This window comes from Schistocerca serialis, chromosome 2 (genome assembly GCF_023864345.2).
Source record: "Schistocerca serialis cubense isolate TAMUIC-IGC-003099 chromosome 2, iqSchSeri2.2, whole genome shotgun sequence".
Lineage (NCBI taxonomy): Eukaryota > Metazoa > Arthropoda > Insecta > Orthoptera > Acrididae > Schistocerca > Schistocerca serialis.
The window spans coordinates 393,136,582-393,163,969 of record NC_064639.1 but is presented as its reverse complement, the minus strand read 5'-3'; the positions used below and the strand labels follow the sequence as shown (position 1 = coordinate 393,163,969).

The 27,388-nt window shown below is 42.4% G+C and overlaps 1 protein-coding gene across 1 annotated transcript; it reads right to left on the bottom strand.

The window, feature by feature from the left end:
- Positions 1-318: 318 nt before the first annotated feature.
- LOC126456016 (uncharacterized) lies at positions 319-26,977 on the bottom strand. The gene is made up of 3 exons (XM_050091772.1): positions 26,780-26,977; positions 13,858-14,052; positions 319-843 (listed from the first exon to the last, which is right to left on the bottom strand). The coding sequence occupies exons 1-3, from the start codon at positions 26,975-26,977 to the stop codon at positions 514-516; spliced, it is 723 nt and encodes a 240-aa protein (XP_049947729.1). The 3' UTR covers positions 319-513.
- Positions 26,978-27,388: the final 411 nt, after the last annotated feature.

The window sequence follows — 27,388 nt, the reverse complement described above, 5'->3', positions numbered from 1 at the left end:
GCAGGGGACTTAATTAATCAATTGTGTTAACGGAAATTTCCTTTCATTCTTTATTGTTATTTTATGCATTCATATTGCGTACTAATACTACTCAGGGCCAACCGGTTACGAGACTTCGTAACCGGACACTCAGCTACTAAAATTATTGCATTTTAATTAAGCCCCCATGCAGCCTGTTCCGGTACAAATCATAAAAATGTCGGTAACTGTTTACTGGCAGCAAAACCTTCAGGACGAAACTAACTGCAGGGCATAAGTAAATTTCTTCACTTACGTTCATTGCAGGATGATTCCAGTGTGAGAGTCTGTCTTGTAAATCATTTTATTTAACGAATTATATAACATAACAGAACGCAAATGACAGTAACTTGGATGAATCTGCAATAAACAACAACCAAACAAAAAATTAATAAGATTACTACATAACAAAACAAATGTCAGTGCATATATTACTCACACCATAGAAATAAATACTGAGTAACATTAACTGTTGACAGCGCTACGAACACTTTCCTATCGCCAGTCGTCAGTCTTCTTCTGCCTGATGATGTGGTACACGTGTTTGTAGACGGGCACCTTGACTGCGTAGGGCTTCGGCACCGGCACCTCAATGGGCTTCTCTACCTCGACGTGGTACGGCTTCTCTATAGGGTAAGGCACCTTCTTCTCTACTTCCACTGCGTACGGCTTTTCAACTGGGACGTGTATTGTTCTCGTGACGGGAACTTCGACGCGCTGGACGTCCTGAACGTAGACCGGGTACGGGTGAGGAACGGGCACGCCCACCAGCTCCGCCACAGGAACCGGAACCTCTTGCGGCACCGGTACGCGCACCACTTGCACCTGCAAACAGAAGCAAAGCTGCAGCGAACGTCTCGGTGAGCCGCACAGCACTCCACTGGCTGCGTGTCGCTACAGCCTAGCTGCCACTCACACTCCTAACTCCTCGAGGCACATCGTCGCCTGCATGATGAAACGATGGAACTCATTGCACTGTTACGCTAGAGGAAACTAAGGCCAGAGACCTTTCTATATGTCACTGACTACCATACTCTATTAGTTGCTCATCTAAGTGAGATCGCTCTGCAATGTCGGTGGATTTAACCTGTCGTTTGCCGACGTCGATGCTGAGCGGCCGAGTAATGTTGTTGTTGCTTGTAACGTTGTACGTGCACAAACAGAAACTGAAGAAAGCAATGTAAACTTTTATTTTCGGTATGAACTTTCATTCCGCAGTACGAGGACTCGAGCATGGGTTGTGGCTGTTGCGAGCATGTGTTCTACCGGACGTCGTATCGAAGTCCAATTCACGACGCGCGCTCGCCACTATAATTCAATTCTTTTATCTTAGCGGTTCACGCATGCCCGCCCAGACGGGGGAGACTGCTATGTTGCCAGTTGCAGAGAGAAGCAGCGCCATAGTATAGTAAGTTCGCAATTTACGTTTAGGGGGGAGCGCGCAGTTGATGAAGTAAAGCCACCACGGCCGCATGAACTCTTTCGCTGCTACAGAGGCTTTCTCCCCGCATTCTGCGCTGTGCGCGATTTTCTCATCACTACACTGCTCGCCTGTGCACACACATGGTGTTCCGACTGCTTTGACACACTTATCATTCGATTTCACAAAAACTATTTGGCCCAAAAATTAGATTTTTACACATCTTCTTGACTGATACCTTCCCCCCATATATAACTTAATTTTGTTTCGATGTTCAACGCAGTTATTGTGCAGCATTAAATGTAGTAAACCATTGCACGAAATTCTGAAGAGTTTGCAAAGGTAAAAGTCCATAGCGTATACTTTCCTTATGGTCGATTTTAGTTGCCATAATGTTGAGAACTAAATGTGGACAAGATACCTTAATTTCATATAAAATTTACTGTATAACAATATCTCATTTAAGTACCAAATAGGTGTCGTATGTAATGTAGAGAAATAATCCGTCTCTCGCGACTGTAGTAAAAGTTTTATTTATACCAGAGTAATTTTGCTTTCTTCTAAAAAGTTCTGATTAAAACAAAGTTGGCGAAGTACACAAAACTGAATTGTGGACGTAATGAAACATAGAAACTAAAATATATTGTCAGTGAGGCGCATGGCGCAAACAATTTGTGTTTGTCACAACGGACAGCAGATACTTGCCAAAACATAGATTAGTCGACGAGAAGACTGAATATGGTGATGTTGCCAAAGCAGCGAAGCAAAGAATTGCGTCAGACAATCAAGTAGCTCGGCAACGTACGAGCCGAAATTCTGCTCTAAATAATACTTTTAATACTGTCGCAAAAGAATATATCTCAACATGAATAGTAAAACAGTGACTGCGGAAGAGAAGATATACAAACAAGACAGATAACATGAGTATTGTATGTGTGCCTTTTCATTGTTTTTAATTGCTGTGAAAAGAAATATTAGAGGACAAAATTAGAAAAACCGGAAACTTATGATTATAATGAAGAGACAAAGCACTAGAAATTTCAGAAAATTACATTCAAACGAATAAAATTCATGAAGTAAGACACTTCGATATTGTTTTTAAGTAAAGAAAATAGTGAGCACCAAACAATGCTTGAACTCACAACCTTCAACTTAGCAGCCATACACCTTAACCATTACGCTGTCGGAGCTCATCGTTCAATAGACGTCCTGGAGGACTCTAAAACATCACGCAAAATACCGACGAACACTGTTGGTATGACTATGAATTACTCACGTTTCGTCGAAGTACAATAGGAAATAAACAATTACCACTGTTCTTCATTGCGAAAAAACGGCTCGTGAGAATAAAACAAACACCTTTCCTTGCTATCGCCTGAATTAGGAAGCTCTTTGCTTGTTTGGTTTAATTAATTAATAGAATATAAATCAATCGGTATAAAGAATGCTTTTCCAAACTTTCTATAAATGAAGTCTATCAACACATTGGTTTTTCTTCAGTCCCTAAAACTGAAGACACTCGTCCGTGCTCTGCACTGCAGTCGAGCTCTGGCAGCGTCGCTCTCTGTTCATTTGCTGACTGTGTCTTGTGACGTCAGATGCGCAGAACGAACCTACACTCGGTCGCCATCGTAAATGACGCGTACTATTGTTGATCTGTTTTAATGTGCTACTGGGCACAATATTTAATTTCTTTTATAGTATTTTCTAGAATATAACATGTAGCATAGCCCGAGGTCTAGATTTGGTTGGTAAGCGACAATAAAGTCTAGAATTGTCCAAGCCAGTCAATCTGTATACCATATTTTATTGTAACGTACTATGAAGCTACCATGAGGAATAGGTTAGGGTGAAACGTCACGGCGTGCATCGAATGTTCCAGAAAGAAACTCCACCAGGCATATAGGGTACGCTGAGAAGTTTCTGGGAGTGATGGCCTCAGATGTTAAGTCCGATTTGAGAAGTTTCTAATGCATTTGACCATGAAAGGAAAAGGTTCTGGTTTCAGTTTTGGTCCATCATCTACTTTTAATCCGCCTGAACGCTTCCATCGAATGTAATTCCATGAGGGTAATTCTTGATACTGACCGTATTTCCACACATTGGTTTTTTCCTGAGTGGTGTGTGCTCATCACTTTGGTGACTTCAACAGTCAAAGCAGACTTGTGGTATCAGCAGGCTCAGTATTCCCTGCCGAGCACCATCACTGGTGCCAGGATACTGCTGTCGTCACCAAAACACAGCTCTGCGCATTTCATTCCGCCGGTTGTATCTTTCGGTATACTATCGAATGGAAGTCTACACTCCGCTGTTTGGGAGGAAAAGCTGGTTGTCTGTACCCTAAATTGCATCTCAGCTTCAAGTACAAGGTCCACAATAGTCTTACGCAGTAGCTTGGGAACTGGCCATAATTTCTAACGAGTTTCATGTGCGTAATGGCTGCTTGTCTAGTTTATGGAAACCTGTGTGTGAATCTGGTTATCACTCTCCTACTAACCAGGAAGATGAACATGTGTACCTTCCTTGGATGACCTGCAAACTCATTTAATATACAATGCGCAACTTTCTACAAAAGAACCAATCAGCATAGTGCAAGCTCACAATGCATCTCAGCTCAAGTTACGAATCTTGTCCAACGAAGCACTTCTGACGTATGTACAATATTAGCCACGTATGGTGCTCTACTTTCAAGTAGCAGTTGCGGTCGAACCAGGCTGTTCACGTTCAGTATGCGTTTTGTACCACACTACAGCGGAACCACATGATTCTCACTCGTTGTCCAACATTCGCTATCCGCACTGGGGTCTTCACTTTGCCTACAGTTCATTCACTCATTGTTGCGAAGGAGCACTGGCAGAGTTCGAGATACCAGGAAAGGGAAACGTGACAGCTATCTACATTACCACACAGCGATAGTTGTTTTAGAAGGAAGCACCAACCAATGCGCAAGCTGGTACAGTCATGTGAAATCTGCTTGGCTATAGAGCCCGAGAAAGAGCTGCGTCTTTAGAGGACGTGGGCTGGTGGTAAGATGCGTGTCCGGAAACCGAAACATCACGGGATCACGGAAACGTTCATTCTACTTTTAATATGGGCTTCACCTCTCCCCAACAACCACCAGCGTTTCGGATTCGACCTTGAACTGCTGGTCCCCTTTCCCCAGTTCGATAACTGGTATGAAATTAGGGACACGCAACTGGCTGAAACGGCGTCCAATTGGAAGACATGCCCCCGGGCTTTGAGCCACACAATTATTAGGCAAGGTAATATCCGCCGTCTTCGGCAACTTCCACCGAGCTATGCGACGTTCTCACGAACTACAGTCGAGTGAAGAGCATGTAGATTGGCCACGCACCTGCACTGTTCTAGTTTGTACTCCGTTTCAGTCACCGACTTTACAGCCGTCTCCCAGTACTCAAAGTAAATATGGCGTTCCAGCGTCGTGTTTTTAGAAATATTCAATTTTTTAACTCCATATCAATACTTTTGCTAAGAAAGGAAGTTAAGATCACAATGTATTGTTTTCGAAAATCTTTATGGGTAAATTATTTGCCGGCCACATAATACACAGCGATTCACACATGACGTAAGCGTTGCGTCCCTCATTACGTGGAAAACAATAATCTCGCAGGCAGGCTGTTTGACGCATCATCTTGTTGAGCAAGCTGTGGCAGGTGGTGTGTCTGTTTTAGTCGACCGTGCAAAGGGGCCCTCGAAATTCCTAAAGCGAATGATCAACTATTTTATCGTTAAGACTCTCCGCAATAATGTCTCAGATGAATTGGCATAATGCGGTTTTGTAATGTAATGCATTAAATAACCGTCAATAAAAAGTTTGCAGTTTGTTGTTAATGTTCAGGTTTGATGGAAAATCACGCCCAGTCGCAGTCCAGCTTCTGTTTTCAAACGATGTAGAGACTTTTAATGCAACTGATTACGAGTTGCAGAGCTACAACATAGATTTCTCTGCGGGCTGAAATACCCTGATAAATGTAACCAATTAGAGAAAAGAGAATCAGTCTCTCTGTCGCCCTCAGACTGCAGTAGCCAGTTGCACTACTGATGTCGAGCAACAGTATTTGAAAAAATCAGATTGAGTATGACAGTCGCTATGGACACACCAATTGCTAAATGGCCGCACGCATTTTCTCCAGACTTTTCACGTACCCTTTTAGTTTACCGCTTTTAGTTTATTCTAACCGACACGCCTGCACAGGTATGGCTTCCCATGCAACGCCGGACCAAGTTTTTGAGTCGTACTTGTACGTTAGGGCATATAATCTAGTGCTACGGTTCATTCAGAACGGTCATAAGGCGCACTAAGACTATTCATGAGTGATAAATAATACGTTGTAAAAGGGTAAAGGACAACAGACAAATTGTAATTTAGAATACAGTAATGTTCTCATGCTTAATACTTCGTTAAACATAATTAATATACTGAATAATGCACTCTGATGACATCCCCCATTAACCATGGACCTTGCCGTTGGTGGGGAAGCTTGCGTGCCTCAGCGATACAGATGGCCGTACCGTAGGTGCAACCACAACGGAGGGGTATCTGTTGAGAGGCCATACAAACGTGTGGTTCCTGAAGAGGGGCAGCAGCCTTTTCAGTAGTTGCAGGGGCAACAGTCTGGATGATTGACTGATCTGGCCTTGTAATACTAACCAAAACGGCCTTGCTGTGCTGGTACTGCGGACGGCTGAAAGCACGGGGAAACTACAGCCGTAATTTTTACCGAGGGCATGCAGCTTTCCTGTATGGTTAAATGATGATGGCGTCCTCCTGGGTAAAATATTCCGGAGGTAAAATAGTCCCCCATTCGGATCTCCGAGCGGGGACTACTCAGGAGGACGTCGTTATCAGGAGAAAGAAAACTGGCGTTCTATGGACCGGAGCGTGGATTGTCAGGTCCCTTAATCGGGCAGGTAGGTTAGAAAATGTAAAAAGGGAAATGGATAGGTTAAAGTTAGATATAGCGGGAATTAGTGAAGTTCGGTGGCAGGAGGAACAAGACTTTTGATCAGGTGAATACAGGGTTATAAATACAAAATCAAACAGAGGTAATGCAGGAGTAGGTTTAATAATGAATAAAAAAATAGGAGTGCGGGTAAGCTACTACAAACAGCATAGTGAACGCATTATTGTGCCCAAGATAGACACGAAGCCCATGCCTACTACAGTAGTACAAGTTTATATGCCAACTAGCTCTGCAGACGATGAAGAAATTGAAGGAATTTATGATGAGATAAAAGAAATTATTCAGGTAGTGAAGGGAGACGAAAATTTAGTAGTCATGGATGACTGGAATTCGAGAGTAGGAAAAGGGAGAGGAGGAAACATAGTGGGTGAATACGGATTGAGGGAGAGAAATGAAAGAGGAAGCCATCTGGTAGAATTTTGCACAGAGCGTAACTTAATCATAGCTAACACTTGGTTCAAGAATCATAAAAGAAGGTTGTCTACATGGAAGTATCCTGGAGATACTAGAAGGTATCAGATAGATTATATAATGGTAAGATAGAGTTTTAGGAATAAGGTTTTAAATTGTAATACATTTCCAGGGGCAGATGTGGACTCTGACCACAATCTATTGGTTATGAACCGTAGATTACAACTGAAGAAACTGCAAAAAGGTGGGAATTTAAGGAGATGGGACCGGGATAAACTGACTAAACCAGAGGTTGTACAGAGTTTGGGGGGGGGGGGGGGGGAGCATAAGGGAACAATTGACAGGAATGGGGGAAATAAATACAGTAGAAGAAGAATGGGTAGCTCTGAGTAATGAAATAGTGAAGGCAGCAGAGGATCAAGTAGGTAAAAAGACGAGGGCTAGTAGAAATCCTTGGGTAACAGAAGAGATACTGTATTTAATTGATGAAAGGAAAAAATACAATAATGCAGTAAGTGAAGGAGGCAACAAGGAATACAAACGTCTCAAAGATGAGATTGACAGGAGGTGCAAAATGGCTAAGCAGGGATGGCTAGAGGACATATGTAAGGGTGTAGAAGCTTATCTCACTAGGGGTAAGATAGATACTGCCTACAGGAAAATTAAAGAGACCTTTGGAGAAAAGAGAGTCACTTGTATGAATATCAAGAGCTCAGATGGAAACCCAGTTCTAAGCAAAGAAGGGAAAGCAGAAAGGTGGAAGGAGTATATAGAGGGTCCATACAGGGGCGATGTTCTTGAGGACAATATTATTGAAATGGAAGAGGAGGAGATGAAGATGAAATGGGAGATATGATACTGCGCGAAGAGTTTGACAGAGCACTGAAAGACCTAAGTCGAAAGAAGGCCCCGGGAGCAGACAACATTCCATTACAACTACTGACGGCCTTGGGAGAACCAGTCCTGACAAAACTCTACCATCTGGTGAGCAAGATGTATGAGACAGTCGAAATTCCCTCAGACTTCAAGAAGAATATAATAATTCCAATCCCAAAGTAAGCAGGTGTTGCCAGATGTGAAAATTACCGAACTATCAGTTTAACAAGTCACAGCTGCAAAATACTAAAGCGAATTCTTTCTGACGAATGGAATAAAACTGGTAGAAGCCGACCACGGGGAAGATCAGTTTGGATTCCGTAGAAATGTTGGAACACGTGAGGCAATACTGACCTTACGACTTATCTTAGAAGAAAGATTAAGGAAAGGAAAACCCACGTTTCTAGCATTAGTAGACTTAGAGAAAGCTTTCGACAATGTTGACTGCAATACTCTCTTTCAAATTCTAAAGATGCCAGGGTTATAATACAGGGAGCGAAAGGCTATTTACAATTTGTACAGAAACCAGATGGCAGTTATAAGAGTCGAGGGGCATGAAATGGAAGCAGCGGTTGGGAAGGGAGTGAGACGGGGTTGTAGCCGCTCCCCGATGCTATTCAATCTGTATATTCAGCAAGCAGTAAAGGAAACAAAAGAAAAATTTGCAGTAGGTATTAAAATCCAAGGAGAAGAAATAAAAACTTTGAGGTTCGCCGATGACATTGTAATTCTGTCAGGGACAGCAAAGGACTTGGAAGAGTAGTTGTACGGAATGGACAGTGTCTTGAAAGGAGGATATAAGATGAACATCAACAAAAGCAAAACGAGGATAATGGAATGTAGTCGAAATAGGTCGGGTGATGCTGAGGGAATTAGATTAGGAAATGAGACACTTAAACTAGTAAAGGAGTTTTGCAATTAGGGGAGCAAATTAACTGATGATGGTCGAAGTAGAGAGGATATAAAATGTAATGTAGACTGGCAATGGCAAGGAAAGCGCTTGTGAAGAAGAAAATTTGTTAACATCGAGTATAGATTTAAGTGTAGGGAAGTCGTTTCTGAAAGTATTTGTATGGAGTGTAGCCATGTATGGAAGTGAAACATGGACGATTAATAGTTTCGACAAGAAGAGAATAGAAGCATTCGAAATGTGGTGCTACAGAAGAATGCTGAAGATTACATGGATACATCACATAACTAATGAGGAGATATAGAATAGAATTGGGAAGAAGAGGAGCTTGTGGCACAACTTGACCAGAAGAAGGGATCGGTTGGTTGGACATATTCTGAGGCATGAGGGGATCAAAAATTTAGCATTGGAAGATAGCGTGGAGGGTAAAATCGTAGAGGGAGACCAAGAAATGAATACACTAAGCATATTCAGAAGGATGTAGGTTGCAGTATGTACTGGGAGATGAAGAAGCTTGCACAGGATAGAGTAGTATAAAGAGCTGCATCAAACCAGTCTCAGGACTGAAGACAACAACAACAACAACAACAACAACAATGTATTCTAATGACATCAGGTTCTTCTTCTTATGTAGAGAAAATAGCTGACAAGCCTCGCATTTCCCGGGTATTCATTTTACCCATTTTCTATTAGAAACGATAACGAAGAAATGAAATGCTTTTATAGTGTAATATGGGAAAAAATTCACTTCCACCTATTTATGAAAACACCTTCGAAATTATGGTTGGTTGGTTGGTTTTGGGGAAGGAGACCAGACAGCGTGGTCATCGGTCTCATCGGATTAGGGAAGGATGGGGAAGGAAGTCGGCCGTGCCCTTTCAGAGGAACCATCCCGGCATTTGCCTGGAGTGATTTAGGGAAATCACGGAAAACCTAAATCAGGATGGCCGGACGCGGGATTGAACCGTCGTCCTCCCGATCGAAATTATGAAACATTCGTATAAGGAAATATGCATATGTACAAAGTATAAGTACATTAACCAAATTAAGAAACAGAGTTCGTAAAACATAAATTCTCTGTAATGGTTCTTTTCAACTCAGTACTGGATTATAAACAATATTTTTAGTAACATTTCCAGCAGCTACGATGAAAAGTGTTTGAAGCAAAGAAGTAATAAACTTTAAGGTCATACATGATGTGTCGGTTTTTCACGCATCTCAGTGTTTATGACTACGTATCTGTTGAACTATGATACGCAGACAGTTCTTACCCACACAGCGAATGTTGCCTGACAACATATACGAAGTTTGGTTGAAATCGGCCGTTATTTAGGAGCAGATGATGAACTTACACATAATCACACATACATACATCCATTTTTATAATATACACTGCTGGCCACCGTAAATGAAACACCAAGAAAGACAAGAGGTAGCACAACAAAATTTACTTTGTAGATAACATGTTGACCAAGCATCAAATGATTACGTTTACAGACGTCTGTGACATGTGGTTCCTGCCAGAATCAGTAGCCAGAGTAGCCGCCATTGTTGGAGATCACCGCTGCCACACGTCTCGGCATTGAGTCAAAGAGACGTTGGATGTGTTCTTGGAGTACAGCAGCCCAAGCAGCTTCCACACGTTGCCAAAGATCATCTGGTGTGGCAGCTGGGGATGTAATCTGGGTCACTCGTTGAGCAACCATGGACCACATGTTTTCTATCGGCGAAAGATCCGAAGAGCGAGCCGGCCAGGGAAGCAATTCTATCCGGTTATTGACGAAGAACCTTTGGACAATGCGTGCCACGTGTGGTCGCGCATTATCCTGTTGAAATATGGCTGTGGCCGAGCCCTGAAGGTAAGGAAGGACAACTGGCTCCAGCACCTCGGATATGTAGCGCCGGCTATTTAAAGTACTAGAGGCGTGCGAGAGAAATATCCAATACCGCCCCATACCATAATACCCGGTGCAAGACCAGTGTGGCGGTGCATAATGCAGCTGTCCAGCATCCTCTCTCCACGGTGTCTCCACACTCGAATCCGACCATCGTGGTGCTGCAGACAGAAGCGTGCCTCGTCAGTAAAGACAACGTCATTCCATTCTGCCGTCCACATCCGTCTGTCATCACACCATTGACGACGGAGACGTCTGTGGTTCTGCGTCAATGGTAGACGAAGCAATGGACGTCTTGCGGACAGACCACTCTGCTGTAAACGGCGTCGAATGGTACGCGCAGACACTGGATGATGCGTTACAGACGCAATGTGCTGTGCTAGGGTTCGGGATGTCACTGAGCGATCCGTCACTGCCATGCGCACAATTTGCCTATCAGTACGTGCAGTGGTGCACCGAGGTGAATGCGATCGACCACGTCGGTCCGTCGTACCCTCCTGCATCCAACGGTCACATATCCGCATTGCAGTTGTTTGGTTTCGTCCAACACGACTAGCGATTTCTCTGTATGATAATCCACAATCTCGGTAAGCCACTATCCTTCCTCTGTCGAACTCGGATACTTGATCAAAAGATGTTCGCTGTTGTCTACGAGGCATAGCTGATCGTCTTGTGAAACAACCACAAGGTAAACACACGTGCCGAACGTACACTCGTCGAAATCGCCAAGCCTTAAATGGCGCTATGAGGTGGCGCCACAGGCACGCGTGATGTGCGTCTGCGCTGAAATTCTAATCAGTTGCATATCTCATCGCTGCAAACTCATGGTGTAAATTTCACTAGATTCGGACGCTTCCTTCAGGGTGTTGCATTTACGGTGGCCAGCAGTGTATATGGATACTACTAGGTTATTTAATGTGACTTCTGTAGCTATGTTCCATGTGGCAGAAATCCTAATGAAAACTTAATAATAATGAACTATTATGCAGCTGTAACCATTAACTTTATGAATGAAAAAACCATTGTTCAGTTTGATGACTCACATTAAATTGGTGACTCACTGTATGTTTGTTACAACAAGCTGGAGTAGATATATGTATAGATGTAATTACTTCGTTAGTAAGTAAGAGAATAAATATCTCTTATCTAGAACAAATATAAGAATATATAGCAGTCTTCCGACGAATCTACCGTGCAAGAGATACGTACAGACAAACATCTTCACAAGAAGTACTGAAACTCTTTAGCTTTAGTTAATATTCTAGTAACAGGCATCTGCACAGAGCCATTATGGAGAAACCCTAGCATCCATGGTCAGTACCGATGCGGCCATATAGTGGGTCAACGTAGTGAATGTAGCTCAGACATCAATAGCTACTCCCGTAAAGTTTTATTTTTATAGTTACTTAGTAACAGTCAATAACGATTAAAATCTAACATAGTAACCGATTCCATCATAACTCATGCAATTTGCAGCCAAAAATAAAAGTTCCATTCCTCGTGAAACACTGAACACCAATATGATATCTCGTACACATCTCTGTAGTGTGAGGGTCCACATTGAAGTGATATCACGTCTCGTGTTATTTATGTAATATCTAAGATATTTATCCTCAGGAGTAATTTCTGTAGTGATCCTAATAGCAGATGAAGGATTTGTGGTAGAGGAACGCGATATGAATTTGATTCCACAAACCCTAAGTTGGGTTAAGTTAACAGATTTTAGGTTATTGTTTTGCAAGCCCTTGCGGACAGTTGTAACAGGTACAGCGAGACGCTGATAGCCCCTCACCCCCCCCCCCCCCCACCCCCACCCCACCCCGCAACCCACCCAAACGTCCCAGCCTTACTAGACACCAAGTAGTAAAACCCCCATCACGACACAAAAGTGTTAAGGTTTTCGTGGCGACTTGTTGATAAACTGATTGTTGGCTACTGTCTCGGGCTCTTCGGCCGAGTTTGTTTGATGATTTGCTGACCTTTTGCCTGCACGAGTAGTTGACATTGTCAAAGCTTGACCCTGCACCAGCAGCAAAAGAGGGTGAAGATTTGACAATGTCAGCCACTCATGCTGGAAAAACGTCAGAAAAATTATTAAACGCCGGGCGAAGAACCCGAGACAGAAGTCAACAGTTAGTTTTCCCGCTCACGACTCCAGTCATGGCGTAATACGTTTACTTTCTTGTTGTTGTTGTCATCTTCATTTCGAAGACTCGTTTGATGTGGCTCACCACGCTATTCTACACTGTGCTGACTTCTATATCTCAAAATAACTATTGCTAACGACATCCATTTAAACCTGCTTGCTGCATTCGTCTCATGGTCTCCCTCTGAAAATTTTACTCCCCACGCATCACTCCAATAATAAACTGACGATTCACCGGTATTTCAGAATGTCTCCTACCACAGGATCCCCTCTTTTTGTCAAGTTATGCCACAAATTTCTTTTATCCCAAGTAACGTTGAATACCTTGGCACGATCTGCCAATCTAATCTTGAACATTCTTCTGTAGCACCACATTTAAAAAACTTCAGTTCTCAGATTTGGAAATTTGTGGTAAGGTCTTAAGGCACCAAACTGCTGAGGTCATCGGTCCCTAAGCTTACACACTACGTAATCTAACTTAAATTGACTTCCGCTAAGGAATACGCACACACCCATGCCCGAGGGAGGACTCGAACCTCCGTCGGGGAGAGCCGCGCTGACCGTGACAAGACGCCTCGGAGCGCGGCTACACCACGCGGCAGTTCTCTTCTCATCTGAACTACTCACTGTCCACGTTTCATTTCAGTACAAGGCTATACTCCACACAAATGCATTCCGAAAAGACTTCCTAACCCTTCGGTTTATATTCGATGTTTCCAAGTTAACATTTCATATCCTCTCTACTTTGGACATCATCAGTTCTTTTACTGCCCAAAAAGCAAAAGTCATCTAGCACTTTTAGTGTCTCATTTCCTGATCTAATTCGCTCACCATTGCCTGATTTTATTCGACTACGTTTCGTTACTCTTGTTTTGCTTTTATTAATGTTTATCTTATATTCTACTTTGAGGACACTGTCCAGTCCGAATAAATGCTCTTCAAATTCCTTTTCTGTCTCTAGTATATTTACAGGACGTTAGCAAACCAATGAAATATATGGAGATGGAACATGGTTAGATAAACAGGAAAGATTCTGAATATTTGTTTTACTGGATTTAACAACTTAGATATTGTCAGCCCAGTAGAAGGTATCGTATTAAATGTACTTACCTGTCGCCTTCGTCAATTACCTTTACTCTCACACTACTTACAGTGATAAAATCATGAACTGAATGGAGGCTGTGCGCGCTGTTTACCTTGGGCCCGGCTCCTAAGTTGTGTAACACGGCCACCTGCTGGTGGATGGGCTTGAAAGCGTCTCCTCCGTAGTCGCCGCTACCGCCATAGGCCTGGTTACCCAGCAGAGCTTGATCGCCAATGCCGGCAGTGGCAGCGTGCACTGCAGCCAGCACAACCATCAGCGAGGTCAACAGCTGCACGTTACCAACACGCTGCACAGAAAATAAGCACATGGAGGCACTGCACTACACACACTAACCAATCTCGATATGATTGCACTTGGCCTCTCTTAGCCTTTGTCGGAAATAAGCGGGTTGAGTTGTTTATGGAGGGGGAGAAGGGGGAGACCAGACAGCGATGTCATCAGTCTCATCGGATTAGAGAAAGGCGGGGAAGGAAGTCCGCCGTGCCCTTTCAAAGGAACCATTCCGGCATTTGCCTGGAGCGATTTAGGGAAATCACAGAAAGCCTAAATCAGAATGGCCAGACGTGGGATTGAACCGTCGTCCTCAGAAACAAGAGATGATGTTACAGTGAACAGGCACTTTGGTGACAAAGGGTACACATCGCATTGTGAATGATTTAGAGACAGATGTGCATATACTATCAAGACTTTGAGCGTATCCTCGTAAACTGTAACGATATAAACTCGCTATAAGCCGAACAAAGCGCCTTCACCCCAGGTTCAATAATATTGTAAACGATTAGTACATACCCAGTATTAGTTATAAATGTGAAATGATGCTTCTGCGAGTATTTTCTTGCATTAAAAAGTTTGCTAATAAGTTCCCACTACAGTCTCTGTTATAATGTAACAGACCGTATGAAACAGTCTGTTGATGTAATACATTTGTGGTTGGTTGGTTGGTTTGGGGAAGGAGACCAGACAGCGAGGTCATCGGTCTCATCGGATTAGGGAAGGACGGGGAAGGAAGTCGGCCGTGCCCTTTGAAAGGAACCATCCCGGCATTTGCCTGGAGCGATTTAGGGAAATCACGGATAACCTAAATCAGGATGGCCGGACGCGGGATTGAACCGTCGTCCTCCCGAATGAATACATTTGTGGGATCGACCTTAGTGATAGTCATACACGGCTGGTTCACTAACCGAAATTCATTGAAAAAAACCGAAACGCCAACTAGGTAATCGACGATGTATTTGTAGTGTGAAGTAAAGAAAGTCTAGCTCAAGCAATACCAAGCGTTATTTCTTTGTATATCCATATCTTGTCGTAATAATACATCTCTTTTTCAAACGAAAGTAACAATCCCAGGAACAAGAAGTGCCAATATGCAGACCTTATTCAGGAATGCACTGTATCAATGTCCTTAGCGCAACCACGGCGAGTTTACTTACTACCAAATTGCATTTTTGGGTGAGCCTAAAGGATTTAATGAGAAGCAACTATGATATCAGCAGATTTCCCTTTGTCAGAAATGCTTTTATTCCTACTGAGCCTGCATTTTAAATCCCCTCTACTTCGGCTATCATAAGTTATTTATCTGCCAAAATAGCAAAGCTCTCCATAACTTTTAGTATCGTATTTCCTGATGTAATTCACTCAGCATCATCTGATTTACGTCAATTCCACTGCTCTTGTGTTACTTTTGGGATGTTCAGCAGCCGGCCGAAGTGGCCGTGCGGTTAAAGGCGCTGCAGGCTGGAACCGCAAGACCGCTACGGTCGCAGGTTCGAATCCTGCCTCGGGCATGGATGTTTGTGATGTCCTTAGGTTAGTTAGGTTTAACTAGTTCTAAGTTCTAGGGGACTAATGACCTCAGCAGTTGAGTCCCATAGTGCTCAGAGCCATTTTTTTTATGTTCAGCATGTGTTTTCCCTAAAGTTACTAGTGCTCGGTGGCGGCAGCCAGTTGTAGCACAAAGAAGCATTTAAGTAATACTGCCCCATTGGGTGTTGCTATATACCTCGCAGGAGCAACAGGTTGTAACGATCTGCATCCCTTGCGCGACATGTGCGTTATGTGACATTGCTCGGTGCTGATATTTCAAATGGTTCAAATGGCTCTGAGCACTATGGGACTCAACTGCTGTGGTCATAAGTCCCCTAGAACTTAGAACTACTTAAACCTAACTAACCTAAGGACAGCACACAACACCCAGCCATCACGAGGCAGAGAAAATCCCTGACCCCGCCGGGAATCGAACCCGGGAACCCGGGCGTGGGAAGCGAGTACGCTACCGCACGACCACGAGATGCGGGCTGCTGATATTTCTTAGCCTGTAACACATTGACAAGCCCAGTTTGTAGATCTGAACCACGTTCGTAGTTGCAGCTTATTTCTTTCCCTGGAACTGTATTCTGAAATTGTGTTAACTCTCTGTCATCTGTTTAATATTTGTTTTCGTCATGCCCAAAGAAATCGAGACTGGAGCGAAGGAAGGAAGGATGTAAAGTCCCGCCAAATAGGTTATCTAATCTAGAGCACTGATTCAACCGGGAAGTTAATGAAGAAAATCTCTGGTCTCGTTTACGAAGGATTATTTACCTTTAGCTGTTTAACAGTATTTCAACATAGATGCTTCCGAATGGGGGTACGGTAGATGAAACATTCACTCTCGCTCATCACAACCAACACATTGAGCTACGAATTTACTTTTACTTTCTAGTAATTTACACAAAACTCTACATTATTTAAATAAAAATACGCAGCAGATACTAGAGAGAAATTTGACTGTCAGAGAAGCATAGCGCCTCATTCATCTGAGATTTAAGATTTGACATTTGAGGAAATAGTTCCGGACAAGCTGTAGGCTTCATTCACGTTGGATTAGTAGTTTAGTCAAGTTACGGTTATTTAGAAACTAAACCTAACAGCGTCATTTAAAAGAGCAGCCAGAGCAGTCCATTAAAATGGGAAGTACACAGTCCATAGCCGCAGTCAAATCTATCTATCGATGGATACCGACTGGGGCGGTCTGGTTTCAAAAATGGTTCAAATGGCTCTGAGCACTATGGGACTCAACTGCTGTGGTCATAAGTCCCCTAGAACTTAGAACTACTTAAACCTAACTAACCGAAAGACAGCACACAACACCCAGCCATCACGAGGCAGAGAAAATCCCTGACCCCGCCGGGAATCGAACCCGGGAACCCGGGCGTGGGAAGCAAGAAGGTCTGGTTTCCGTCTGTCCACCAGAGCCCTCTGTTGCCAATCATCATCCATTTTGCTTTGTGACCGCCAACACTGAACATTGTATTGAAGTTGCGACGGTCAGTTTAAGTGCTGTTAATGTGGAACAACAGGGTCTGTGAAGCGTCAAATTGCCCTTGTTACCAACTAAGTCGTAATCAATGAGCTTGAGCTGACAGTGAGAATACTGTGATTTCGGTTTGTAGAACCTTACAAACATGCGTTTAGTATGTTGTATTACACTTGAATTTCTTCATCTAGTATGTGTTAGTGTCCTGACGAAATAAATGTCGGGTGAACAGCCTGGTATGAGTGGTAGGACACAATATTTCGGCAATCGACCACGTTACCATCATCAGGCGCTCTGATTACTGCACCCAATAGCAATAGATTATCTCCCTGCCTCTCAGTGAAATGTGGTTTTGGATACCGGAAACACACGCACTAACTTTTAGGAGACGTCCGAAACCATACATTACAGAATTATTTTACTGGTCCAGTGTGAAGCTGCCTTGTACAACAGCGTAACTTTCCAGCAGTAACTTGTCACGGGAAACTGCGCAGCACGGGAGAGGGCGGATCTCCGTCCTTGGCCGACAGAGCAGAGATTTTGCAGCGCGTCCCTGTATCTCTCTCCACGGTCAGCGCGCGTGGACGGCGCGGCCGGAACGCAATTAAACAAATAACCGCCGCCGTAATTAATTGCCTGCCGGCGAGACAATAGAGAGGCAGAGATGGAAACGTCCCCGTTTCGCCGCTTTCTGTGATGCTCGTTCGGCCACGTCTGTTACTGTGCGGTACAAAGCACGCACCACAAAGAGACCACTGTTTTTAAATTTCACAGCAGTTCCCAGAAAGTCATCCCTAATAATTAATTTTATTAACACCAGCGAACATTGTGAAGCTGAAGAGAGTTTATTATGTCCTTCAGTGAACGTTGGAGTGTAAGGGCGTGCGACGAAAACAGTACTACTCAATTAGGTGGGCAGGGGGGGGGGGGGGGGGGGGGGGTACGTCATGCGAAACACACTCTATTTAAAAGATATCCCAAATCCACAAATCTGAGGGTACGACAACGAAATTTTATACCATACTTTACGTGAATTAACACATTTATTCGTAAGTTCACTGGCTTACATGTATTTAAATTTTTTCATACAATTCAAAAATTTTATTTTGAATATATAACACATTTACCTCTTTCTAAGAAACTATTGAAGAGACTTAAAAAAATTCGTGTAATCTCTTTGTCTATAGTAAGCTTCTTTGAGTATTTTTGAATATGTGGCATAAGAGAAATTTATTAATTTTCAATTATAATTAACATCGAGTATAGATTTAAGTGTCAGGAAGTCGTTTCTGAAAGTATTTATATGGAGTGTAGCCATGTATGGAAGTGAAACATGGATGACTAATAGTTTGGACAAGAAAAGAATAGAAGCTTTCGAAATGTGGTGCTACAGAAGAATGCTGAAGATTAGATGGATAGATTTAAGTGTCAGGAAGTCGTTTCTGAAAGTATTTATATGGAGTGTAGCCATGTATGGAAGTGAAACATGGACGATTAATAGTTTGGACAAGAAAAGAATAGAAGCTTTCGAAATGTGGTGCTACAGAAGAATGCTGAAGATTACATGGATACATCACATAACTAATGAGGAGATATAGAATAGAATTGGGGAGAAGAGAAATTTGTGGCACAACTTGACTAGAAGAAGAGATCGGTTGGTAGGACATGTCCTGAGGCATCAACGGATCACCAATTTAGTATTGGACGGCAGCTTGGAGGGTAAAAATCGTAGAGGGAGACCAAGAAATGAATACACTAAGCAGATTCAGAAGGATGTTGCAGCAGGTACTGTGACATGAAGAAGCTAGCACAGGATACAGTAGAATGGAGAGCTGCATCAAACCTGTCTCTGGACTGAGGACCACAACAACAACAACAGCAAATACAAAGCTCATGCAAATTTCAAAGCAGGTGGCACCATATCTCAGCTTACACTCAGAATTTCAAGAATTACTCTTGGGCCATATTTTTTGGGTTTATAGAAAGAAGCGTACAAAATTTCAAAATTCTTAATTTCATAGACTCTGAGAAAAAGGCACATAAACTTCAAAAAAACATGATTTTCAGGAAATACAATTTAACGTTCAACCTCTCAGAAGGCCCCAGGTTTTAACTCAGGGCCGTCCTTCCCTTCAGGGCTTCTCTTCTACCTTCTTTGCTTTACCAGGTCTTCAACTATTTTTTTACTGCAGAGGGGCGCTATAACTCTATTTTACTCAAGATGTCTTGAGTGAAATTTCCTGTCATAAAGCCCATTATCCCTATTATCCTCATACTCCCTACTTTCCCGTCATAAAATATAAGAATTGCATCATAAGTTGCAATTCTGATAATTTTAGCTGATGACAATCTGGTTTTAGGGCTTCGTCCGCATATGAGTGAATCAAGAACCTGTATGTGGGTTTGACCGCATCCAGGATGGAATGTGAAAGCATCTTCTTGTTAAAGTAGTGTTTGTTATCCTTCTGAGTCTGCAGATATCTACACCAGCCCAAGCTGCATTTGTCATGTCGAGTACATGTTCTGTAATTACCGAATGATGAAAGAGACTCACTTATGTGTAAATCTTCGTCAGTGGCACAAGGCAAAACAAGAATTGCTTTTTCGTAAACAAAGCAGCTGGTTTATTATTGATTCTGACAGACGAAACGGAGTCGCTGATGATCTGTAAAGTAAAAGAGTATATATGACGGCCTTCTAGGTGTATCTCGTACAAGTTCGCTTGAAAACAATCCACGGAATCGTTGCTCACCGATCTGGTATTGAAGAGTTGCTTAAAAAAGTGTGCGTGGCAGCAAGGTCGCGTCACACGTTTAATTATTTTTCTGGCATTTGAGGCGCGATTTAATTATTTAAACTTTGTGAATGTAAGGTCCATGAGTTTTACCAACAAATATAAAATAAATTGAAAATTGTCGTTTTCAGTCAATTTGATGAACGTTTTCCCTTAACCACTACCACCTCATATTGGACATGGTGCTAGAGCGAGGACTAACTCTAAGCAGCAAACTGAAATGGTAATATCTAATATTATCATCACTAATGTAATGGATACAGGAATGGAACAGTAAATCTCCAAAACTGTAAACAGAAAGTAAAGGGGGTGCTTAGAGAAACGAAATGAAGCATAAATCGCGAACTTTATCTGGAGTACAGCTTGTAAGCGTACCAAAGATTAACTCCTCCCATTTGAGTATAGTTGATATAGTGATGACAGACTTAATTACCTAGATCCAAAATTTTTCCGTGTTCTCGCTGCCTCGTCACCTTAAATGCTCTCTGAAAGATTTTCAAGATGTTATGGCGATGGCTGCTATATGGGATAGGGTGCTACTTGCGGTTGTCCTTTGAAAAATGGAACAGTCATTGGATTACATCAAATAACGTAGTAATAACAAGAGATTTGTGTTAACTCTTAAAACTAAAAGTGGATAGACAGGCAACAACAATTGAGAAAAAACACAGGAGGAAATAAAATGAGCCTCCGATAATATTTTTGCATGTCTATGATGCAGAGGGAAGTGTAAGAAACACACGTGATGAGAAGTACAACCTATCACAGGGCATCTAAATACCTAGAAGGTAAATCTGGAAAGAGGTTTACTCATCTCTACAACAAAATTTACTTTTCCGCGTTACGAACCACTATCAAGCGGATTCTTTACCGTTTTTTGTATCACATTTCTTTTCCGTTTTATTTCCATATGGATCGTGGAGTGAATGACAGCCCATACGTTCCTGTATGAGTGTACCAGTGTTTGTCTTTCAGAGTATGCGATTGACGGATTCATAGGAAATTGAAGGAAATTCCTAATGTTCGCTTCGAAACCACGATATCTGAATTTTCTAAATCAGTTTCCGACGAACACAACGTCTTTCTTTGTGTACATTTTACGTCTCGTATCTTATCTTTCTTGTTACGTTATTTCACATGCAATATACGTTCAACGTTATCAAGTCGACCTGCTATAGAACCCACGCACATGAGCAATAATCCAGTTTTGGAAGCAAAAGTGTTTTATAAGCAATATCTTTCGTAGATAAATTGCATAGTGGTGTGCCAGTAAATCGAAGGATTCCACATCATATACTTGTACATTGTTATTTATAGGCTTTCATATAACTTTCCAGTGTAAGACAGCTACATTTTTACCTGTAGCGCACACTTCTATACATCAGAATCTGGTAGATGTCTCTGTTCAAGACTGATAGTTCTTCAAGATGTAACTGGTGATTATTATAAAAAGTTTTAAGAGATAAAACTTAGTTAGAGATAATTCCATCATCTGCCAAGTGCATTAACACATAAGACAACAGCTAACACTACCCGCCAAAACTGAACCAGGAAAGAAGTCAGAAATCGCCCGCGATTGAATCTACACTTTATTGCAGATCTAGATTTCAGCTATAATACGCACTTGTGAAGGTACATAGCTTACTTCAAATTGATTTTACTTATATGGTAAGTTCCTGTAGTAACATGTGCATTTATAACCCTGTCCAGTTTACAAAGAACACTTCATACGCACTGATGAAACGGGTAGCTATACTGTAGCTGAAATATAGATCTGCAATGAAGTACAGATTTGATCGCATCTGACTGCTGACTTACTTCCTGTTTTAATTGCATTACTGTCTCTGTACACAGAGGTTCCAATGGAATCCAACTACCCTGGGAGAAAACAGGACACTACTTTTGCGCATTAGGTTTTTCGGCCTCATCGTGTATTGATGACGGATGTTGCGCCCGCACATTCGTGCCATTTCAGATAGCTTTGAAGCCAATGATTAGCTCATTTTTATACACGTAGACTGTGCTACGACGAAGATGCCACTTTATTTCTGCAGTTACATCTACAACCTGCGAAAAAAAGTGGGTATCATACTCTGCTTCTTACACTATCAAAAGTTGATATATCTGTCGTTCCCTTCAGCTTGGGAGAAATCTGCAGCGGACTGAAGGATATTTGAGTATCCTTGTCCGAAAAAATTTCTCACGCTAATCAAACAAGCCTATAAGTGCTGGCGCTGCCGTTCTTTTCACACTATGATACTGTTTTGGGTACTGCGGTAGGATGACAGTATAGCGCAGACAAGTGTCCAGCTGGTAACACGAGAGTCAATTCAAAAGTCCTGCACACTGCGCATGCGCGGACATTACGGTGGCGTAATAAAGTTGAAATTTTCTTCAGTTGTCAGCGAGACTTAAGGCGTGACGGTCGTGTAGGTGCATGTCTGCGTCGTGAGTAATTCAGCTTTAAAATGAAACCCAAAATCGAATCATGTCGTATTACACATGGTGACCAGCGGCCTATATCTAAATCTAATCTGTACGTTGAAAGAACTCAGCGGAAATTTACAACACTTTGAGAGAAGTGTATAGAAATATTGTTGTGGATCGTTGCTCTGTATCACGGTGGTCTACTCATTTCCTTGAAGTTCGGGTAAGCACTGAGGACAACCCAAGAAGTGGAAGACCGTCAACTGCAACTGACTACATCTTTCCGGTTATTGTTAATGACCTTTTGAGAGAGAATCGACGAAAAGCATGTGAGGAAATTGCGTATGAGGCCACAATGCCCGTGACTTTATTTTGCAGAAACATATCTGAAAAGTTAAAGTCGAGAAAAGTTGCTGCCAGATGGGTTGCGCATGATCTGAGTGAAGGGCAGAAAGCAGGTCGCAAAAGAATCACAGAAGAATTGCTTCAACGTTGTCGAACAGAAGGAACATAAGCGATTGCTGCACTTGATGGGACCTTGATACGAGATTTTCAGCCATAACAGACGTCTCAGACGTCACGATGGAAAAGTTCCGACTTTCCACGCCCGAAAAAAGAAAGATCAAAGGTGGAACTGATAATGATCTTTGTGTATGATGCGAGCTGACTCATAGCTACAAATAGAGTATCCTAGGGAAAACCTGTAACAAGCTGTTTCTCTAAAATGTTTCACACCTGAAAATCGTAGAAGATGGACAGACATGCTTGTAGCAGGTGTCCTTATTTGGCACGATAGCGCAAGACCGCATATTGCCCTACCAGTGAGAGAAAAGTTCGACAAATATGGCTGGGAAACACTTCCCCACCGACCATACGGTTCTGTTGTCAGTCCATCAAACTTATATTGGTTTCCCAAGAAGGAACAACTCCGTGGAGAACGTTTTGATACAGCTTCCAGTGAGGTGACCCAAACACTTAGACAGCTCAATACTGAACGTGGTCTATCCGGAATACAGAAGTTCCCAAAACGTTCGGAAGCCGTCATAAGCAAGAACTGAGATTATATTGAAGCTCTGTTAAGGTATTTAGTCAATTAGTTTTCTTCAGTTCTGTCTTACTGTGTGCAGAACTTTTGAATTAACCCTCGTAGGAGATAGATGCCAATTTGTTCGCTTCTAAAACGTGTGGTTTCAGCTGAGAGATCCACCGACAAAACGACAACTCACCGGTGTTCATCGTTGATTTTCGGCCAGCGGAGTTCGATAGGAACGAAGGACATTCGAATCCGCAAGCCATATTTATTTCCTTATGGTCTGGCATAAACACTTGGACATACATGGTAAGCTGGGCATTTAAATCAGCAGAGAATATTAAAAGAACAATAAAGTGAAAAGTAAAATAAACGGCTGAAAAACATTAAAATCAACAATAAAAAGAACATTAGAATGAGAAATAAATTAAATATTAAAAGAATAATAAAATGAACATTAAATTTACACTAGAAAAGTTAATAGCCGATTAAAGAAGATGGACGGCAAGCATAATCATTAAATGCTACTACCTCAATAACCCTGGCAGTATACTGCAGCATCCTTCAGTTCATGCCGACATGGGTACGTTCTGATGTTGCAGCCACCCACAATGTAGCCCATTGTTTGGCAGAAAGGAACATAGTCACATTATGTGAATAGTTTTTGTATATCTTAGAGATCGTGACTATGCAAATGACTCTAAGGACATGAGCTTTGGACCCATTTGTACTATAGGTCCTGGCAAACTCTGTGTGATGTTCGAATGCTGTTAAGAGCTTTCTATTGTCGACGGGGGAGTTCGACTCCAGTAGGTCTCTGTGTGCAGTCGGAAGTGGACGATCGAATCGTCAAATAACCAGGGCCACCATCTGTCCGACACTGCTCATTGATGCTGTAACTTGTGTCTAATAGTAGCTCTGATAAGACTGGTGGGGTTTTCTAGCATCTTAACGTCCTCTGTGATACTTGAGGAACGTCCTTATGCTCTGGCAGCTTTGAGTCACTTCAGTTGATAGACCAAAAAGCCAGATAACAGCTTTCACTTTGCTTCACAACACTACGCTAAAGCTCAGCTACCTAGAGAACAGTGTTGTTCTCAGAATAACGTTTTGGACAAAGTAAGCAAATGTCGCAGTGGAATAAAAAAATATAGCATCTTCTTTGAACGGAAGTCGTATTTGTGTTGAGTGTTCCGCAATAGTATCAATGTAAAGAAGAGGCAGGCAGCCAAGTGAACCATATGATAGGACTCAGCTTTTCCAATATCACCTTCAGTATCTTGGATTGAAGCAACTTTGGTAGGTTATTTTTCTCCTGACACAAAGTGATGATATCCCAAGTGTTGAAACTTACTTCAAGAATGGTTGTACTAAAATAACTACTGAGTGTTCATACGTTAGTATAATCGCGAAAATGATATATAAACATATAAGGTAAACAGAAATAATAATTTACTTACGGAACAGTAATAGACTATAGCGAGTCATACGCATAACTCGACAACCACACATTAAAATCTACTGATATTTAAATGCTTAATTGTAGAAGAATCATAAAAATTCCGAAGAGGAATGAATGAAAGTGCAAGGGGTAAAGAAACCAATGCTAATTTTTGTAGCTGACCTTGAGAACAACTTCTGTCTGGATATAAGGAAGACGTAGACTGATAAAACGGATGGATAGCAAGTAGGGACACACAAAGATTGAAGTGTTCATAACAGATTGTAGAGATGGCTGGTGTTGTAGTTGCGAAATTAGACATAAAACACTGAGACGATTACATGCGCTGGCTGACGTACAGGAGATAGTAGGGGCACACAAAGATTAAACTTGCAAGGTAGATTGTAGCTGATGTTATGTGGTGTAGCTATGAAGTTATGCATGAAAATATTAGCAATGTTACACACAATGGTGGAAGCAAAGAGGATAGCAGAGGCACACAAAAGCTGATATGGGCAAAATTGATTCCGTAGGGAAGTTACATCTAGTAGTTATGAAATTAGACTCGAAAAGACTACCAAGATTACACAGGGTAGACGAAGGAGTATAGATAGTAGGGGTACCAAAGAATTTAAAAAATGCTAAAAATACCACTGAGGATTCAGCTCTAAAGCTGAAGACGAAGCTAGGGCCGGCCGCTGTGGCCGAGCGGTTCTAGGCGCGTCAGCCCGGAACGGCGCTGCTGCTACGGTCGTAGGTTCGAATCCTGCCTCGGGCATGGATGTGTCATGTCCTTAGGTTAATTAGGTTTAAGTAGTTCTAGGTCTAGGGGACTGGTGACCTCCGATGTTAAGTCCCATAGTGCTTAGAGCCATGAAGTTAGGGATGAAAATATTAGCGCAAGACAGGGAAAGATGGCGGAGAGAATGGAACCAATGCAGACAGTACAATTAAATAAAAGTATCTTCTCAGAATTTGGAAAGAGAAAAAACAATCAAATTGAAAATGCACCTAATAAATACAATATGTGCAAAGCATATCGTAGAGGATATCTGGTTTAGTAATTGTGAAGTTAGACATATAAAAGATTAACAAGTCTACACATGATGGCCGAAGGGAGACAGTACATCTACATTTACATCGATACTCCGCAAGCCACTTGACGGTGTGTGGCGGAGGGTACCTTGAGTACCTCTATCGGTTCTCCCTTCTATTCCAGTCTCGTACTGTTCGTGGAAAGGAGGATTATCGGTGTGCCTTGTGTGGGCTCTAATCTCTCTGATTTTATCCTAATGGTCTCTTCGCGAGATATACGTAGGAGGGAGCAATATACTGCTTGACTCCTCGGAGATGGTATGTTCTCAAAACTTCAACAAAAGCCCGTACCGAGCTACTGAGCGTCTCTCCTGCAGGGTCTTCCACTGGAGTTTATCTATCATCTCCGCAACGCTTTCGCTATTACTAAATGATCCTGTAACGAAGCGCGCTGCTCTCCGTTGGATCTTCTCTATCTCTTCTATCAACCCTATCTGGTACGGATCCCACACCGGTGAGCAGTATTCAAGCAGTGGGCGAACAAGCGTACGGTAACCTACTTCCATTGTTTTCGGATTGCATTTCCTTAGGATTCTTCCAATGGAGCACAAACAAACTAAAATACACAATAAATATTGAAAAGAATGTAGGCTGTAGAACTTTTGAAGCTAAATATGAGAGGATTAGTGTAATTACTGCGAATGGCCAAAGTAGGATAGACAGTAGGATTACAGGTAGAATGAAAACGTGCTAAACAAGTTATAAAGGATTTTGGGTACAGTAGTTGTAGAGATGATAGAAATAGCACAAGATAGGAAAAGGTGGATGAACAGAATGAAATCACTGAAAAGTAAAAGGAATGTCTTGAATGAAGATGAAAAGAAAAATTTTGCGAATGAAAAGTCCGTACGAAAACTGCAGAAAACGTGGGCGGTGTTGTAAAATAATATGAGAAGCGGAGGATCTGGAATTGGAGCGCGGCGCGACTCACCGTGTGCTCCATGGTGCTGTCTGGAGGACGAGTGATCCCAGAGGCGGACGCGGGCTTCTCATATAGCGGCGGCGGGCGTTGCGTGCGGCGCGGCTCGGCGCCACGTCGTCTCGGTCCGCTTATAACGGCGCCGCCTCGCGTGGCTGGCTTAGTGTGGAGGTGCCGCGCCACCCAGGGGAAACATCGCGGCGGCTTCATTTGCCGCCTCTGCGGGGCTCTGGCCCGTGAAGAGAAAACACCCCACCCAGCGCCGCGAAAAATTCTGCCGAGAGAGCGGGCTTTTGTCTACAGAAGCCCAGCGAGGTCTTCTGCCGGCTTAGCAAACGCATTGCAGTGTCGCTCTCTGTTCGACTGCGTAGGTTAGCGAAGATGGTGTGAGAGAACCTTATCTACATACTTTCACTGCTTTTTCAAGTTTAAGCTTAGTCGACCCTCAAAAAAGCAAGATGGTCACTTTGGAGAACTGTAAACAGTCTGCAGTTTACCTAATTTTTTTTATTGTTTTGACGCTATAGCTTCATACTTTTCATTGTAATTGTAATATATACTCTCGCCTTCCTTCAATATTTCATCACATTTTATTTTTTAACTTGTATTGCTTCTACCTCA

What these genes read in the sequence shown, in the direction of transcription:
- LOC126456016 (XM_050091772.1), bottom strand. Translation starts at nt 26,977, where the DNA reads ATGAAGCCGCCGCGATGTTTCCCCTGGGTGGCGCGGCACCTCCACACT. An exon ending in ACAGCACCATGGAGCACACG is followed by an intron (nt 14,053 to 26,779) that starts GTGAGTCGCGCC and finishes TTTTCTGTGCAG; the next exon opens with CGTGTTGGTAACGTGCAGCT. An exon ending in ACTTAGGAGCCGGGCCCAAG is followed by an intron (nt 844 to 13,857) that starts GTAAACAGCGCG and finishes TTCTGTTTGCAG; the next exon opens with GTGCAAGTGGTGCGCGTACC.